Source organism: Myotis davidii, unplaced genomic scaffold, assembly GCF_000327345.1.
Source record: "Myotis davidii unplaced genomic scaffold, ASM32734v1 scaffold436, whole genome shotgun sequence".
NCBI lineage: Eukaryota > Metazoa > Chordata > Mammalia > Chiroptera > Vespertilionidae > Myotis > Myotis davidii.
The window spans coordinates 3,715,275-3,732,022 of NW_006292604.1; the positions used below are offsets into that span (position 1 = coordinate 3,715,275).

General features: G+C 39.0%; 1 protein-coding gene across 3 annotated transcripts in view; it reads right to left on the bottom strand.

Moving 5' to 3' along the window:
- INPP4B (inositol polyphosphate-4-phosphatase type II B) overlaps nt 1-16,748 on the bottom strand; it is a 464,775-nt gene that overhangs the window by 250,569 nt on the left and 197,458 nt on the right. For all 3 annotated transcript variants that reach the window (XM_006766076.2, XM_006766075.2, XM_006766072.2), the window contains exons 5-6: nt 15,639-15,757; nt 13,464-13,580 (exon numbers count right to left, since the gene is read on the bottom strand). In XM_006766076.2, coding sequence (XP_006766139.1) covers nt 13,464-13,580; nt 15,639-15,757 — 236 coding nt within the window. The remainder of the gene's footprint in view (nt 1-13,463; nt 13,581-15,638; nt 15,758-16,748) is intronic.

Below are 16,748 nucleotides of genomic sequence, written 5' to 3' on the forward strand. Positions count from 1 at the left end.
TCACTGAACCACTGAACGGGGTGGGCTGGGTTTGAGGAGGTGGGTGAGTTCTTGTTTATATTGAAGTCCTAGCCGATTGTGATCGCCTTGAGAGACTGCTTTCTCACCTCCCAAAACACTATTATGACTCTCAGTGCCCTTTTCAAAAAACCCAAATAGCAGTTTAAAAAGTATTAGCATCTTCTTTAAAATTGTAAACATCCTTATGACCCCATATCTGATTAAAGGGAATCTCTCTATAGTGTTTTTTCTCTATAGAAGCTGCTTTCTCTCCCGCCGTTAAAAACCATTCCCTGAGTTTGAGTGACAGAACAGTGTGTTTGTGACTTCACACACTCAGCTCCTTAGGACAGCCGCCACCTCAGCACTTAGCTCATCCTCAGTGATTACCTCCTAAAAGACAGCTTGACTTAATGCCCGGGAACCTAAGTAACCTGGCTCTGGCAACATGCGAAGAAAATCTTGGCCATGTGGAAACAGACGTCCCTTAACATTTTTCAGTGTGACATCATTCTCTGCCTTGGCACACATGACTTTTCTCAGGGAGTTTAAAAATAATTTTCATGTACATTTAAATACCAGCCTGAGCCTAGCTGCGGTTATCATCCACTCCAATGACTCTAAGGAAAGTCTATGTTTCTGTAAAAGCTCCCATTGTTCCCGCTGTGCAGAAGCGTATATAAACTTAGGGTAATTCAAAGCGATTCCAAGCTGCAGCAGACTAACCTCTTAAATCACTGGTTTCTGCTCCTTTCTAATCAGAAGAGATGTTTTGGCAACACCTGACATGTCAGCTGTGCAAAACCGCGAGGGAATGGGAAGCCAACGCAAGGCACATGTCCTCGGTGCCCACGCGGGTCTGCTTCAGATTACCCCGCCGGACAGCATGGCGCTCACCGCCCTCCACCTGCACTTGCAGCTGTGCCAAGAACACTGCTGCGGGAACCAGGCAGAGCTGGTCGGTCAGGCGCTATCGGCCTAAGCTACTGGACAACTGGTACCCACGTGGGAAATGCTGGAAAACCCTGAGAATGAGGTAGGTATCCCAGAGTGGAGAGAAGCAAGGTCAAGCAGAAATCCCTCTCAGTTCAGGGTCCAAGTTAGACCTCACAGATCTCAGCGGTCAGTTCTCAGGTCACTGGATTGGTGTTAGCAGGTAAAGAGACGATGGTTCTACTTGGACTGTGAATCATGATTTTATTACCCAGCTTCCTGACACGGACACCCCTGATACGAACACCCACAAGAAGCTCCCACTTCACTTGAGACTGCAGATCCTAGAGTCCCCTGAGAGTCCTCCTCGTTATTTTGGGGAGTTCCCATGGGTTTCATCAAGTTTTGCAAATGATTGCCATTTTCTTCCTCTTCTGCTGTGGGTGATGTTTTCAGCAGCTGCCTTCACTCCCTGCAGAGGATCCCTGACAACAGGTCCCTCACATCTCCCTAGGCACTGAAGCCCCCTCCTTTCCCCACCCCCTCCAGGCTGTCACTTGTTCCTGACAGTTCCCTTCCTTCCAGGACTGCTGACAGAAGCCCCCTGTATGACATCAGTACTTCCATTAAAATACTTAGATTCCAATACTTTGCTCAATTTTCCACCCTTCTTCTGAACTCGGAAGAACTCTTTAAATATTATAGAAATTAATCCACAGCCTCCAACTTGCATATTATTTTTCACATCTACCTTTCCTCTTTTGTTTAGGCCATGTATGCTCACCTAAAATGTGTGGATTTCACCTGGACAGCATTATCCTAAGCGAAATAAGCCAGTTGGAGAAAGATAAATATCACATGATCTCACTCATTTGTGGAATATAATGCACAAAAATAGATCCAGAGACAGAGAAGCATCGAACAGACCTTCAAACCTCAGAGGGAAGGCAGGGGAGGGCTGTGGGGTAAGGGGTGGGTGTGTGTGTAAGAGATCAACCAAAGGACTTGTATGCATCTTAGCATAACCAATGGACACAAACCCTGGGGCGGTGGAGGCTTGTCCTGGGGAGGTGGGAGTGGCAGGGGCGGGTCCATGGGGGAAAAAGGAGACATAGGTAATACTTTAAACAATAAAAAAGAAAAAAAATCTATTAGTTAACAATATAAGGAAGATCTGCAATTTAATTGCATCCACAATTTTTTTTGCTTTGTTTATACTTTAGATAATATTTTTAGATATCTGCAATACATATCACAATAAACTTGGACAATTAAAATAAATAAATAAAATGTGTAGATTTCCATATAATCAAATGCCAGCCTTCCCCTGTCAGTGGTTCTCAACCTTCCTAATGCCGTGATCCTTTAATACAGTTCCTCATGTTGTGGTGACCCCCAACCATAAAATTATTTTCGTTGCTACTTCATAACTGTAATTTTGCTACTGTTATGAATTGTAATGTAAATACCTGATATGTAGGATGTATTTTCAGGGATCGCGACCCACAGGTTGAGAACCCCTGCAATGGTATAGTCTTCCATTTTTTTACAAGAGCTTTAATGTAATTTAGTCTATACACTTAATTAATCCACTTGAAATTTATTTTTATAAGTGAAATGAAATGAGACTGTAATATTATTTTCTTCCAGATCGATAGTCATTTAACCATCACTTTTTTTATGTTAAATAATCAATTTTATACCCGCTGAGTTAAAGTCATCTAAATCATAGAGTTAATTATAGTGTATTCTGGCATCTGCTTCTGGATTTGATATTCGACCTTACTTCTATTTGTCCATTCCTATGATCAAACCATGTAGATTTGATTACAGTTGGCTTTATGTTATATTTTGATATTTTTATGCCTGAGAGTCTTAATCATTAGTTTTTAAAATGTCCTTTCCTATTCTTAGATTTGACTTTTAAAAATAAACTTTAAGATCACTTTTATCCAATACCCAATAAAAATACCTTTGACATTTTATTTGGAATTATATTAAAATTATAAATTTAATTTGGGATAATTTCTATTTTATGATAGTCTTTTCTTCCAACACAAGTATGTTTTCCCATTTGTAAAGATATTATTTTATATTTTCCAATAAGACTTTATACTTTTCTATGTAATTTTTGCTATAAAAGAGAGAAGTTATTGATTTTTAACTATATTTATCTTGTAACCAACCAACTTACCAAATTATCTTATTTGGTCTCTTAGCCTTTCTAGATATTTTAGAGAAATAGTTTTGTTTCTTGCCTTTCAAATTTTATGTAAGTAATATAATTTTCCCACTGTATTTTCTATAGCCTCCAAGAAAATGTTGAATAATAATAATGATAGTGATTAGTTTGGTGGTTAGTTGAAATGATTTTAGAATGTCATTGTTCAGAACATTTATATTATCTTATTAGGACAAATTTTTATTATATTCCTATAATACTATCTATTTTATATTAGATACATGGCAACTAGATTTATTAAATGCCTCTTTGGCATGTAATGACATAATGAAATGAGTTTTCTCCTTCAGTTATTAATAAAATGGATTATGTTGATACATGTACTTATATGAACCATATTGCTTTCCTGAAGTGAACTCTACATGGTCAGAGCATGTTTTGCTTTTCCCACATAGATGAATTCTGAATACTATATGTAATTTTTGTACCTAGGTTTTAATTAAAATTTGGGTATATATTTTTTAAAACACTCATCAGAATTTGGTATTAACGTTACCTAGCCTTCAGAAAATGAATTGGGGAAGCTTTCTATTTCTCCCCCTACTATTTCAGGGTATATTGTTTATGTACCAATGATTCATATAGATTTCTAGCACAATGCCCCCAAAAGTTCCCTGACCGCATAACTGCTCCCCACCTAGGCTGTATTTCTGGGTCAAACCTAACTTCCTAAATGTCTGCTCCTTTATGATGAGGGTTCAGAGAGCTTCTAAAACTTCTGGACAGACACCCATCAAATTAGATTTATGCTGATATCACTAAATTTCAATCTGTGGACTCAACAGACTCAAACTAGAATCGCCCTGTAACTCCCCCAACCACTCTTCTTGATGATCTCTCATGATGCTTCAAAATAAAAGTGCTCACTGCTCAAAAACTTAGAGAGCAAAAAATTAACAGTCATCCTATGTGTTTGCTGGAGTTATGGCTGAGAGGAATAAGAAGAGCCCAGCATTCCATTAGGAAACATAGTCTGATTAGGCATCTCTATGTTTGTGATTAACATTAATAAAGTTGTCAGCCTGGAAACGAGAATGGGAAATGACCTTCCCTAATTGCTTCTACTTTAATTGGAGAAAAGCATATTAATTGTAGATATTATTGTTTGTCTTTTTTAAACTAGGTTAAACAATGTTTCTATAGCTCACACATCTGTAGACACTGAAAGGTGAATATACTAAATTACACTTCTGCTGATCTCCAGGAATGAAAGACGTGGCCGCTTCACAGTCAAGCAGCTGTTCTGCTATTGGCAAAAAAAATTTTTTGTAGGAAACTTGTTTTACTTCTACAAGTAAATTCACCTTGTTATTTCACTGTGAAAGAGCCAGTCTTTCTCCATGCAAACAGCATCATTTTCTTGGGGGAAGTGAGGAGGTATCCATGACTACCCTTCCCTCTACTGTGGGAGCCCAAACAAAAAGAAGAAACTAACAAAAGGCCTGAATAGATGATACAGAACAGGAACTGTATGAGTGCCCATGATAGTAGCACAAAGAGACAACAGGAGGAACACACTAGAAAAGGAAAAAATTATGTCAAGAGCAGCATAGAGTGTAACACACTTGATATGCAAACTACAGACAAGGGGAACTAAAAGAGATAGAAATGCAAATTTATAGAGAGCAGCATAAATGCTAGAGGGATGAACTTAAATATGTAGCAGCATTTTTGCCCATTGTAATACTGAGAAGAAGTCAGATACACTACCAACACTTTCGTTAAACCCTTCAGAAAACTGAGGGTGCCAACAAACCAAAATGAAATAAAGTCCAGGGAGTGACAGACTCGTCCTAGAGGAAGAAGTGCCTATGGCTGGTATTCCTGGCTGAGCTGCAGGAAGAATGGGTTTCTCCATAGAAACCAGCTGACTTTGAATGACCTTCACATGAGTACATGTGACCTAGCATGAGAGGCCGGAATCCTGAGGAGCCTCAGCCACAGCATGAGTCTCATCCATCCCCCTACTCTTTCTCACCAGACTTCAACACCGTGAAGGAGGGTATTTCGATGTGCGGGAGAGCTGAGAGTCACCACTTAGCTGCACAGGGCTTTCTCCAGTGCCAGGGCAGGAGAGCAGAGCTTGGTTTGCCCGTGCACTCAGCTGGAGCTCGTTAGAGAGAAGGGAGCAAACTGTGAGTTGAAAACATTGCCCCAGGAATCTGAGTTTGGCTTAAGATATAAAAATGAGTTAATATAATTCACTATATTAATAGAGTAAACAGTAGAAACATTTAAGCATCTCAATACATACATAAAATTGACTAAGTTTAAAATCATTCATGATAAAAACTCACAGAAAATCAGGAATTGAAGGAAATTTCTCAAGCTGATAAAAGGCATCCATGAAAAACCTAGAGTTAAGGTCACACGTTAAGGTGAAATATTAAACACTTTTAAGTTTGGGAACAAAACCAGGATTTCCACTGTTCCCAACTTCTATGAATATTGCCCTGAAAGTTCTATTGCACTGAGGCAGTGCAATAAGGAAAGATAAAATGCACAATGGCTGGAAAAGGAAACATAAATCTTTCATTATTCACAGATAACATGCGTGTATGTTTACAAAATCCTATGTAATCCAATAAGATCCTTTAGGACATACTACAGCAGGATACAAGGTAAATATTAAAAATTGTATTTCTACCTATTAGTAAACAAGTATTGGAAAACATGTTTTAAAAATTATCTTGCATGAGAGCATAAAAAACTAAAATACATCTAGAAATAAGTCACAGTGATCGGCAAACTGAGGCTCGCGAGCCACATGCGGCTCTTTGGCCCCTTGAGTGTGGCTCTTCCACAAAATACCGACTTCTGAGCATGGGCCACGAAGTTTCAGTCGCACTGTACATGCGCGCCCGCACGTGGTATTTTGTGGAAGAGCCACACTCAAGGGGCCAAAGAGCCGCATGTGGCTCGAGAGCGGCAGTTTGCCGACCACTGGTCTAGAAGAATATTATGACCACACACAAATGATCTGAACACAAATATATTTCTGGTAAAATTTAAAGATCTAAATAAATAAAATTTTATATTGCTACCATATTTACAGATCAACAAATTACATATTGTTAATATGTCCATTCTTTCCAAATTGATCTATAGATTCAACATAATTCTAATCAAAAATTCCAACAGGCTCTTTGAAGAAACTGACAATTTATTTAAAAATTTATAAGCAAAGACAAAGCGTCTAGAATAGGCAAAACAAAAACAAACAAAAAAACCAAAAACCTTGATGAAAAGAACAAAGCTGGCAAAGACCGAGGACTTATGTTATCTGATTTTGGGACTTATTATAAAACAAAAATAATCATGGTATTGTCACAAAGTTAGACAAACAGATCAATGGGACAGAACAGAACATCCAGAAATAGACCTACATGTATCAGTAGACAATTGACTTTCCAATCAAGGTAGCAATTAAATTCAGTGGAAGCAAAAGTATTTTTAACAAATAGTGTTATAATAACTAGTTATCTACATAGGGAAAAATAACTTTGATTCCTACTTCATTCCTATCACAAAAACTAATTTGAGATGGATCTTATATCTAACTAGAGGCCCAATGCACAAAATTTGTGCAAGAGTAGGCCTTTGCAGCCATGGCAACTGCCTGGGTCCCTCCCTCACAGCCACGGGGGCTGCCTAGGTCCCACAGCTGCAGCCCTGGCTTCATTTGGAAGGACGTCCAGTTTAATTAGCATATTATGCTTTTAGTATTATAGATTAGAGGGCCGGTGCACGAAATTCATGCACTTGAGGCGGCGGGGGGCCGGGGGGGGGGGCTCAATCTGGCCTGCACCCTCTCGCAGTCTGGGACCCCTTGCTCCTTACAGCCCACTTGCTTGCTGCTCTTTAACCGCTCAGCTCGCTGCTCTTTAGTTCTGCTGTAGAGGTGGGAGAGGCTCCCGTCACCACCACTGTGCTCACCAGCTGTGAGCCTGGCTTTTGGCTGAATAGCACTCCCACTGTGGGAGCACACTGACCACCGCAGGCAGCTCCTGTGTTGAGCGCATCATAGCAACCAGTCGTTCTGGTCATTCCACCGTAACAGTCACTTAGGCTTTTATTATATAGATTAAAAATGTTAGAACTACAAAATACCTTGAAGGAAGACACTGGAGAATATTCTAATGGCCAGAGGTAGAAAGATTTCTTAGGGCACATAAAGCACTAAGTATGAATGAAAAAATCTATAAGCTGAATTAATTACACTTAAAAAAAATCTAATCAATAAAATATATCATTAAGGAAATCATAAGGCAAGGCTAAAACTAAAAACAACCTTCTAAACATATATTCAACAAAAGCACTTATATCCACATATATAAATACTTAGAAATCAACAATAAAAAGAAAACTTTAAGAAAATAAACCAAAAGACTTGGACACTTTATTTAAAAAAGATAGATGAATAGCCAAAGGTACAAAAAAAGGTGCTCAATATAATTAGTCCTGATGAAAATGCAAATTGAGACCATGATGAGATCCCACTTTACAACCACTAGAATACTAAACAAAAATGACTAGCAATATCATTATTGGTGGAGGAACTGGAGAATAAAGTCATACAATAACTATGAAGAACAGCTTGACAGTTTCTAGAAACGTTTAACATGTAGCTGCCCTATAACGTATCAATTATAACTCTTCAATGTTTACCTCCAAAATAAAACAAAATATCCACACAAATGCTTTGTACTCAAATGTTCATCAACACTTTTTTTAAAAAAATATTTTTTTAATATATTTCATTGATTTTTTTACAGAGAGGAAGGGAGAGAGATAGAGAGTTAGAAACATCGATGAGAGAGAAACATCGATCAGCTGCCCCCTGCACATGTCCCACTGGGGATGTGCCCGCAACCCAGGTACATGCCCTTGACCGGAATCGAACGCGGGACCTTTCAGTCCACAAGCCAATGCTCTATCCACTGAGCCAAACCGGTTTCGCCTTCATCAACACTTTAACTCATTGTTGTCAAAACCTGGAAGCAATTAAATGTCTATAAAAACGAGAATGAATATTACTGTGGTGTATCACTATAACCAAATACGGTGCAGAAATTTAAAAAAAAAATTTAAAAAGCACACTACTGAGTTACTCAGCAACATGAATGTATCTCAAACATAATGTATCATGTTGAGCAAAAGACACCAGATACAAGAAAGCACATAATACGATCCCATTCACATACATTTCAACAAGCAAAACAAATCTATGTTGGTATTTATGAGAAAGGGGTTGCCCCTGGGTGTCTGGGGTGGCAACTGACTAGGAAGAGTTACAAGGGAACTTTCTGGAATGATGGCAATGTTCTAGACCTTGACAAGAGCTGTCTGTTTTAGCGTATGTAAATTATACCTCAATAAAATATAAATATGCTCTCAGTAAATATATACTACTTGTCAACTACTTGTCACTTTGTTCTCAAAGTGAAGTTATTTAGGAAGGGCAGCAACGTTTTAGAACCCTGAACCACTTCTAAATGAAATCGCAACTCCCCTTGCACACTGGGTCACCATACGGACAGGAGCACTCCAACAGGCAAAGGCTGAGTGAATGAATAGGTTGAGAGGACCACGACGTACACATAAAAGGAAGAAACAAGGTCAGGGAGCGCAAAAACAAGTTTAAGACCTAAACTTAGCCATTTCATAACAGGTGACAACAGCTATTTTTCATGAACAGTCGATGTCCACTTCATTATAAAATTTATTCAGATATCAGCAATTAGTTACATGCTAATAACAGTGCTTCAGAATTTTGGACATGAGTGTTTTTCCTATAGTTGAACACTGACTTTTTTTCACTTAATCAGTTTTTAAGCTATAAATCAAGAATGCTTTAAAAGTGTCAGTTGAAATGAAAATCCCATACTGTTGGAGTGAAAATGGGGGAAATCCTATAAATAATATATGTATCACAGCACAGCCTGGAAAAAATAAAGGTCTTTGACTTGCCTACTGAAGTTTTCAGAATCCCAATTTCTTCTCTTTAACGGGCAACATGATACTTCCCTCAAAGAATTTTTATGGAGACTAAAGAAGAAAGTATACATAACCTATTAAACAGAGTGCTTTGTATGTACCTATTAATCGGTAATCTCAACTTCATTTTCCTTACCCACTGCATCATATATTCTAGGTAGAGAAGAAGGCCACCCAGCTCACAGAATCTGCATTTCGGCAGTCTTAAAGTCGTAAGAAGTCAATGTAGAAAATCAAGCCAAGTCAAAGTGTATTAAATGTAAATGATTTTATTTTCCATAAAAGTGAACTGGACACTTCTGTGTAGAGACTTGTACTAGAATTGCTTTGGGCATAGAACACACAATGCAAAAAATTTACATTCAATCTTGATGAGTGACCAGATTTTTTTTTTTGGGGGGGGGGGCGATATGCTAGTAAATGATAGTAAAAAGTGTCTTAGGACATATATCTTCCCCTGAGAAATGTTCTGTGTCTACTGGACATGGAACTCTGTCCTATAAGCTGAACATCTAACAAGTTGGAGATAGATTCACCCCAACAGCAAAAGAAATGGAGCAATGTGCACTCCTGCAGAATACATGAGAAATTCCAATTTCTACCACAGGCAAAACGAGTCTGTAACCTAATCATGCTTTGCAGATCGATGGCTGTGCTAACCTGGGTGTTGTAACAGCCCTGCTCACTACCTTCCAAAATATCACTGCATGGCAAGAAGGGGAAAAGAGACAAACTTTGATGGTGATGTTCTTTTCCTCTAAGAACTTCTCCTTCCTCTCAGATTTTTTTCTGTAACTTATGAAAGACCCACTTGAGTCCCTAGGGCTGAGCACTGTAAATGATGTGCTGAAAACACTCCTGCCTGTGCTGTTTCAGTTTCCAGGAGCTTTAAAATAGAGCATACAACCGGCATACATCCAGCAGGCATAGACTTCACCATGAGAACGGGGGCTCTCATATTCTATCACCGGGCTATAATGTCAAGCTTTAAAGTCCCCACCAAACAGCTGGATGTTTGATTAGCCCATTTGTAGAAAACAGATAATTTCCTCCTGGTGAGGAAAATAATAAGCCACTCTAATTCTCATAATGACCCTAGCACCCCCGTATTTCACCTCCCCATGCTGCAATGAATGGGAAGGCTGAAAGATGGAGTAGGAGGAAACAATAGCCATTCTGATTCAACAGTTAGACCCATCTCATTTGTTACAATGATTAATTGCATTTCTACTAACCTTAGTAAAATAATCAATCTCAGGTCCAGTTGTGTAGAGGAATACAAGAACAACTAGTTTGATAATGGCTGCATTGAAGGCACAGATGACAACTTATCATTTTTCTTTAAGAAGATATATGAATACTTCTGGAAATGAATATGAAATGACAAAGTAACAAATTTATTTGACTGCTTAACTCCAAATAACCATAAACTCAAGAGGGAAATAAAAACAACTCAATCACCAGACACAACTAACTAGAACTCAGCCAATAAATAGACTTCATTGTCCTGGGTTAGCCTAATATGATCAATGGTTACTAGGAGCAAATATTAAAGCTACTTTTAAATACATGCACACAAGTCATTAATTTCCCAAAACACATAAATATGCATAATCTCACTTCTTAAGTCTTAAGAGTATTATGATCTTAAAATACTTAGGTTATTAAGTGTTCATAATCATAAACTACTTTAAACACACTTCCTGCCTCCTCCTTCCCCACCCCATTCCCACCTCAAAGAAAAACTTCAGAAATGAAAGAAAAGGGCCAGGATGAAAAGTCTATGTCCATGGGGACTATTAGCAAATTCATGAACTGTGTTCCTATTTACACTTCCATCACCAGAGCTAATTGTTAGTTATTTTAAGGAAGAGGCTATATGCCTTAATTAACAGCACTTGGTAAGGGAAAGCTGGCTGCATTTCTCAAGCATGTTCAAGTTTCACAAGTCTTATTTCCCAGCAGGGATTCCAGTTCATCCACTACTCTTATGTGATAATACCTCTGATCAAGGAAGAAAGTCTCTAAAAGACCCTAAAGAATTAGTTTCCAGAAATAGAAGGCAATTCAGAGCATAATTAATGAGTAAGCTAATTATTTATCCCTAAAGCAGTAACATACTGCACACTGTAAATGAGGGAGATTGAAGGAGATAGAAACACCTTTGGTGTTTAATATTTCTAAAGCTGATATTTCTGAAAACTGATCAAGCCCAAAAGTTTAGGGGCAACATTTTCATTCCTGTAGCAGAGCGTTTCTATACCCCTGTCCCTTCCATAGCTTCAATCCTGTCTGTGCCTCCGGTCTGTAGGGAAGGTTGAATCTGATCATGTGCTTGGAAGAACATAAAACTGCATGGTTCCTGCTTTGCTTTCCCTCTCATCCTGATCATTTCTCTGCCTATTACTCCTCTGCTCAGTGATATCACCTCCTCCTGCCACCCATGTGAACCATCTCTCTCTCCTTCCCAACTTTGTGATTTTTCCCCAGTCCCTCCATTTCTCTGTTCTCCAGCAGAAGGCAAAAATAAAAAAAAAAGGGACAGCCATTGATCTGCACGTGGCCTTTTGCATAGTCTATCAAACCTGGTCTAGATCAGTTCATTCCTTTTCCACAGGTGGCCTCAAAAGTCAAAAAAAATAGAAAGAAAAAAATAAAATGCAAAAGAGAACATTTTTAATTGCCAGTTTTAACCCTAATTTTGTGTTGCAGAGTACTTTTGTGTTTCCCCTCTTCTTTAAGGAAGTCAGAAATAACATAATGCCACTAAAGAAAAAAATACTATAAAAAACAGATTTTAGATAATATTCCTTTAATTGAGTTTTACTATTTTATGAGGGATTATGAGGCAGCAGCCAGAACAATAACAGCAATAAAAGCAGCAACTTAAACTTATTAATTAACCTGTAAAAGTCTTCTAAATAATTTACCTATATGAACCTATTTAACCCTTACAACAACCTCACAAGGTAAATATTTTAAATGAACAAACAGAGGCACTGAGAATGAACTCTCCCAGTGTCACAAACCTGGTAAACATAACAGAAGCCAGATAGTCAGCCTTCATAATAGACATACCAGACCACCACAACTATTTCTATTTCACATACATGCCGTGCATTTAATTGGACATTTTTGCTGCAACTTTAAAGAAATGAACTTTTCTGGGACTAACATAAATAGAAATTGCTTCAGTGTAGAATTTTGTCTCTATTACATACCCCCACCATCCATCTATGCTATATAGTTTATGGTAAAGAATAGAAAGAAAAGAGGAGCAAGACAGAAATGCCTAAGTGAAGGCAGAGTTTAAAATTAAGTTTCCCATGGACCAGATGCTGTGTGGTTCCCCAGGTCCAGCAGCATCCCTGGACTTCATCCAGAATCCCATGGAACCCACTGACCCACCTGCTTTCAAAGTGTCTCCTGGTTTGTGCTTCACTGTTGACCATCAAGACCCCTGCCTTGAAAACAGACTAAAATGCATGCTAAATGGAGAGACTTAAAGGAAAAGGCTCATATTTCAAATTTCCCCTTATCAATCAATGCCTACTCAATAGCATTCTCTCCAGTGCAGAAATTTTAAGAAAGGCCTCTAGAAATATTGCCTGGGCACTTCACTGTCTACCCAGGAGGTCTGGTTCAAGTGGAGGAAAAGTCAGACCAGGTAGGAAGACTGACAAAATCTAGGACAAAAGAATCATTGGACTTTATATGACTTTCATGGAAAGAGGACGATTAAAGCTTCTGTCTAGTGCTTGCCTTGCTTTCTCTGTTTGCTTCGGTGCCAGGAATAACTTCAGGAAATACAGAGAGAATGTCTCTCTATACATTATGTACAAGAATAAATAGCAAAAGTAGAACACTTTGTCAATCCGTTTGAGAGTAATTACAGTATCAAGACAGTTTTAAGCCATTATTTCACTTCTTCCACTAGCATTCTACCCACAGTATTACACCTTCAGCAACTTCTTAAAACAACAACAACAAAATTATAAACCAAGAGATCAAGCCAGTCTTCCTGAAAAAGAGAAAAATCTGTTCTGGAAGCTTTTGCTCTTACCCAATTGCCAATTTGGTGTTAAGCCAAATGAATTTGGAAAACAAAAAATCCTAGCAAACCATAAACATAAAACAAGCATCAACACAATACAAACACCATATTTGAAAAAATGCCAATTACATTAAAAAAGGAAACACACACACACACACACACACACACACACACAACTAATAGTTTGGAAAAACACAGCTCCCTTTCCCAAAGAAAGAAAGCAGTACAAGTACTTACGGTATCATGAGACCTATCCTTGACATCATAGACTGTGAGTTTTATTTTGGTCTCCTCATAGATGGGATACTCAGATGGGAAAGTGACACCCGTCAAAAACAGTGGGTCTCTTGTTCCCTGTAACAGCACAGGCAGACAACTTTAATTCAACAAAGCAGCAACTGCAGTGGGCAGCATGCAGTGACACATGAGAATACAGAAAACATGTCTGGGTGTTTGTTTTTCTAGGAAATAGTTCTATAAAGATCTGAATTACAAAATAATGCTCAGAGGCAACAATATGGCCCAGGCCCCAAAGAGCTAATAGAGCTGTTGATAGTAAATGGCCCTGCCCCCTTGTCAGAGCTGCTAATCCTTTGAAAACCAACGTTATTTTCATTATCTGCAGAACGCTTCTTTGGGGTCAGCTGTTCAGTCCATTTAGAACACATTCAATGGATATAACCTGTAATTTAGGCATATAAGCTAAGATATTGACTGATCAAATTAAGATGAAGCCATTTTCTCATGAAGAACCATTTGGGAAGCGTATGCTGCCCATCTATTTCCTTTCTGAAATGATTCGATGGAAAGCCATGCCCTGATAATGCCCATTTGTTTTCAGATGTGCTGCTGGGTGTGTTTTCCTCAGACTAGAAAACTAACGACAGGAACTAACTATGATGGATTTGACCTATGAAACCTCTAGCTCAGGATATCTCAGTGTCTCAGAACTTATATTGAGAGAGCTGATATCCAACATTACATTTTATATCTATATTTAAATTATCTATACAAGGTGGGGCACGCATAGGTTCACAGTTGTTAATATGGAAAGTCATACAATAATTAATAAATAATAATACAAAAATAAACTATGTTTTGTGTACTCACAATGTAAACCTACTTTTCGCCCCACCCTGTATTGCTGAGTATTATTGAGATGTTTGCTAGAGTTTCTGAAAGCCCAAGCAATTCATTTACTCATTCATTCTTTCTTCTCTTTATTCAGTAAGTACCACTTTTGTTCCTCACTGTGTCAAACACTTTAGAACAGGAAGTGAATAAAACAGCCCCAAGCAACTATAGAATCAAATACAAAAATTTGAAGTATGTCAAAATAAATAATTTCTTCTATATTTTGGCAATATTTTAAAAATAATCAAGTTGAAGTAATGCTTGACTTTTTTTTTTCATATAAATGAACCATTTTACAATTGCAGTCCAGTTTTCTTTAAAAGAATAGGTTATATTTTGTTTGTTCAATTATAGTATTCACCACAAATTATACCAGGATATAGGAAGCCAAAGTTTCCACAGGGCAGACTCCGGGCTCTGTGCAGGCCCTGGGTCATTGCCATTAGAGAAAGGAGAGGAATTCAGTCTGAATCATTTATTCCACCAACTGCATCAAGACTGCAGGTCAGCACTGAGCCAGCCGGGCCTGAGGTCACTTCTTACAGAGAAACTCATTCTAAACAGTCAGGGCTCACTAGTCCAAGAAAGGCAGGCAATGCTGAAGGAGTTCAAACCGCACTTTTTTAGTCCCAGATGCTCAAATAAGTTCTCTCGCATCCACCAACGTTGTGAAATATGTGTGATAAGAACAAAATAATCAAAGGGGAAACACTTCCTCGTTTGAGTCTGATCCAACACAATAACAAGTTTCCTCTCGACACATATTGAATGTTATATTAGTAACAATAAATGTAAATAGGAAGTCTCTCATCTGATGAGTAATATTTGCATCTTTTGCCTGGAAACATTACAGTTTTTAAAAATCATTATGGACCTTTCTTTGAAAAATATTGTCCTTTCCAAAGACAGTCACAAACAGCTGAGAATATAGTTTCCACAGACAGACTGAGGAATACAGGAAAAATGAAAAGGGCAAAAGGTTTAAAATTTCTCTGAGTACTTTCATTTCATTTAAATTTACATATATAACACTAAAAATAAGATCTTTTATGAAAAATGCAAATTCTTCCCTCATTTGTTTATTCTGGGAAGTTACCAGGGCATGCTGAATGACCTCAAGAATGCTTTCCTAAATGACAGGGGATAGTAAGACTGCATAGCTACAGGCCATGAGCTAACTGATTTCAGCTGCTTGCTCAAATCCAGAGAGAGACTGAGAGAGGGAGACACGCAGAGAGAGGAATGCAGGCGAGGAATGCAGGCGCACAGCATGCTCACCTCCACAATTTCCGTGCTGGAGTATCTTGTCAGTCCCTGCTCCGAGGGGTGGATTACAGAGATCTGCACCAGCGTATTCAGCCTCCGATCGCGGACAGGAGCCACCAGGTCCTTGCAAGCTGGCAGAGGCAGGGCGAAGAGAAAGAAAAGAAACTGACACGAAGTCTCAGGGAAAACTTCTGTCCCGAGTTGGAAGTAACAACTTAGCTGCGGCACTGAATGAAATCTCCGGGGACTCGGGCTGATTTTACAGAGGAAGTCCCTTGGAAGTACCTTACAGAAATAGGAAGTCACGTGCTGCGGAGCTCAATTGAGAGTTCATTTCCACTGACCACATTTGCAGCTCTTGCAAGTCTCTGCCCTGGGATCCCAGCTCTACTGTGTCACTGCACAGGCAGCTCAGGGACTTGAGTGCCTGTAGTCATTAACACCCGGGCTTTAATTCACACTCTTGGGCTAAGTAAACGGAGCCAGGCGCTATCCAGGAAACTAGCTGTCTGGTATTGACACTGGCTGTTCAAAGGTTGGAAGGCACACTTGCTCCTTACCTAGCTATTGCCTAGAGCTAGCTAGCTTCCTAGAGTCCTGCACCAGGACAGAGACTGGGCGGAGAAGCTAGCCTGACAGCAGCACTAGCCACAAGAGAAAGGCAGAGGAGGGGTTAAAAAAAACCCACAAAAAAAAAACCCCGCCCTCTGTCTGGGATTCCAGCCAAGTCTGGGAGGGAGAAATGTGGAGTAAAGATGGGTTAAATTTCTGCCCAGGGGCCACAAATGTAAGAACTTTCCTTTGAAACACCAGGCTCACATTACAGACTCTCATCGCTATACCATATTTACTGGAATATTTTCTCCTCCCGCATATCATTCTTATAATTTTGTCAAGAAAAATAAAAAGATTCCTTTGCAGCAAGCCCAACACCTTCTCTCACTGTGTTTCCTGCCTTGGCTTTGAAACAGTAATTTTACTACACACTGTTGCATCTTGAAGTATGATGCCTTTCCTCAGCAGAAGGGGTTCAGTTAAACTCAGGTGATGGCGTGATGCAGGCTGCAGCAGTGATGGGGAAATGGAAAAGCAGTCCTGGTCCTGGGTTCCTGGGGCGGCGGG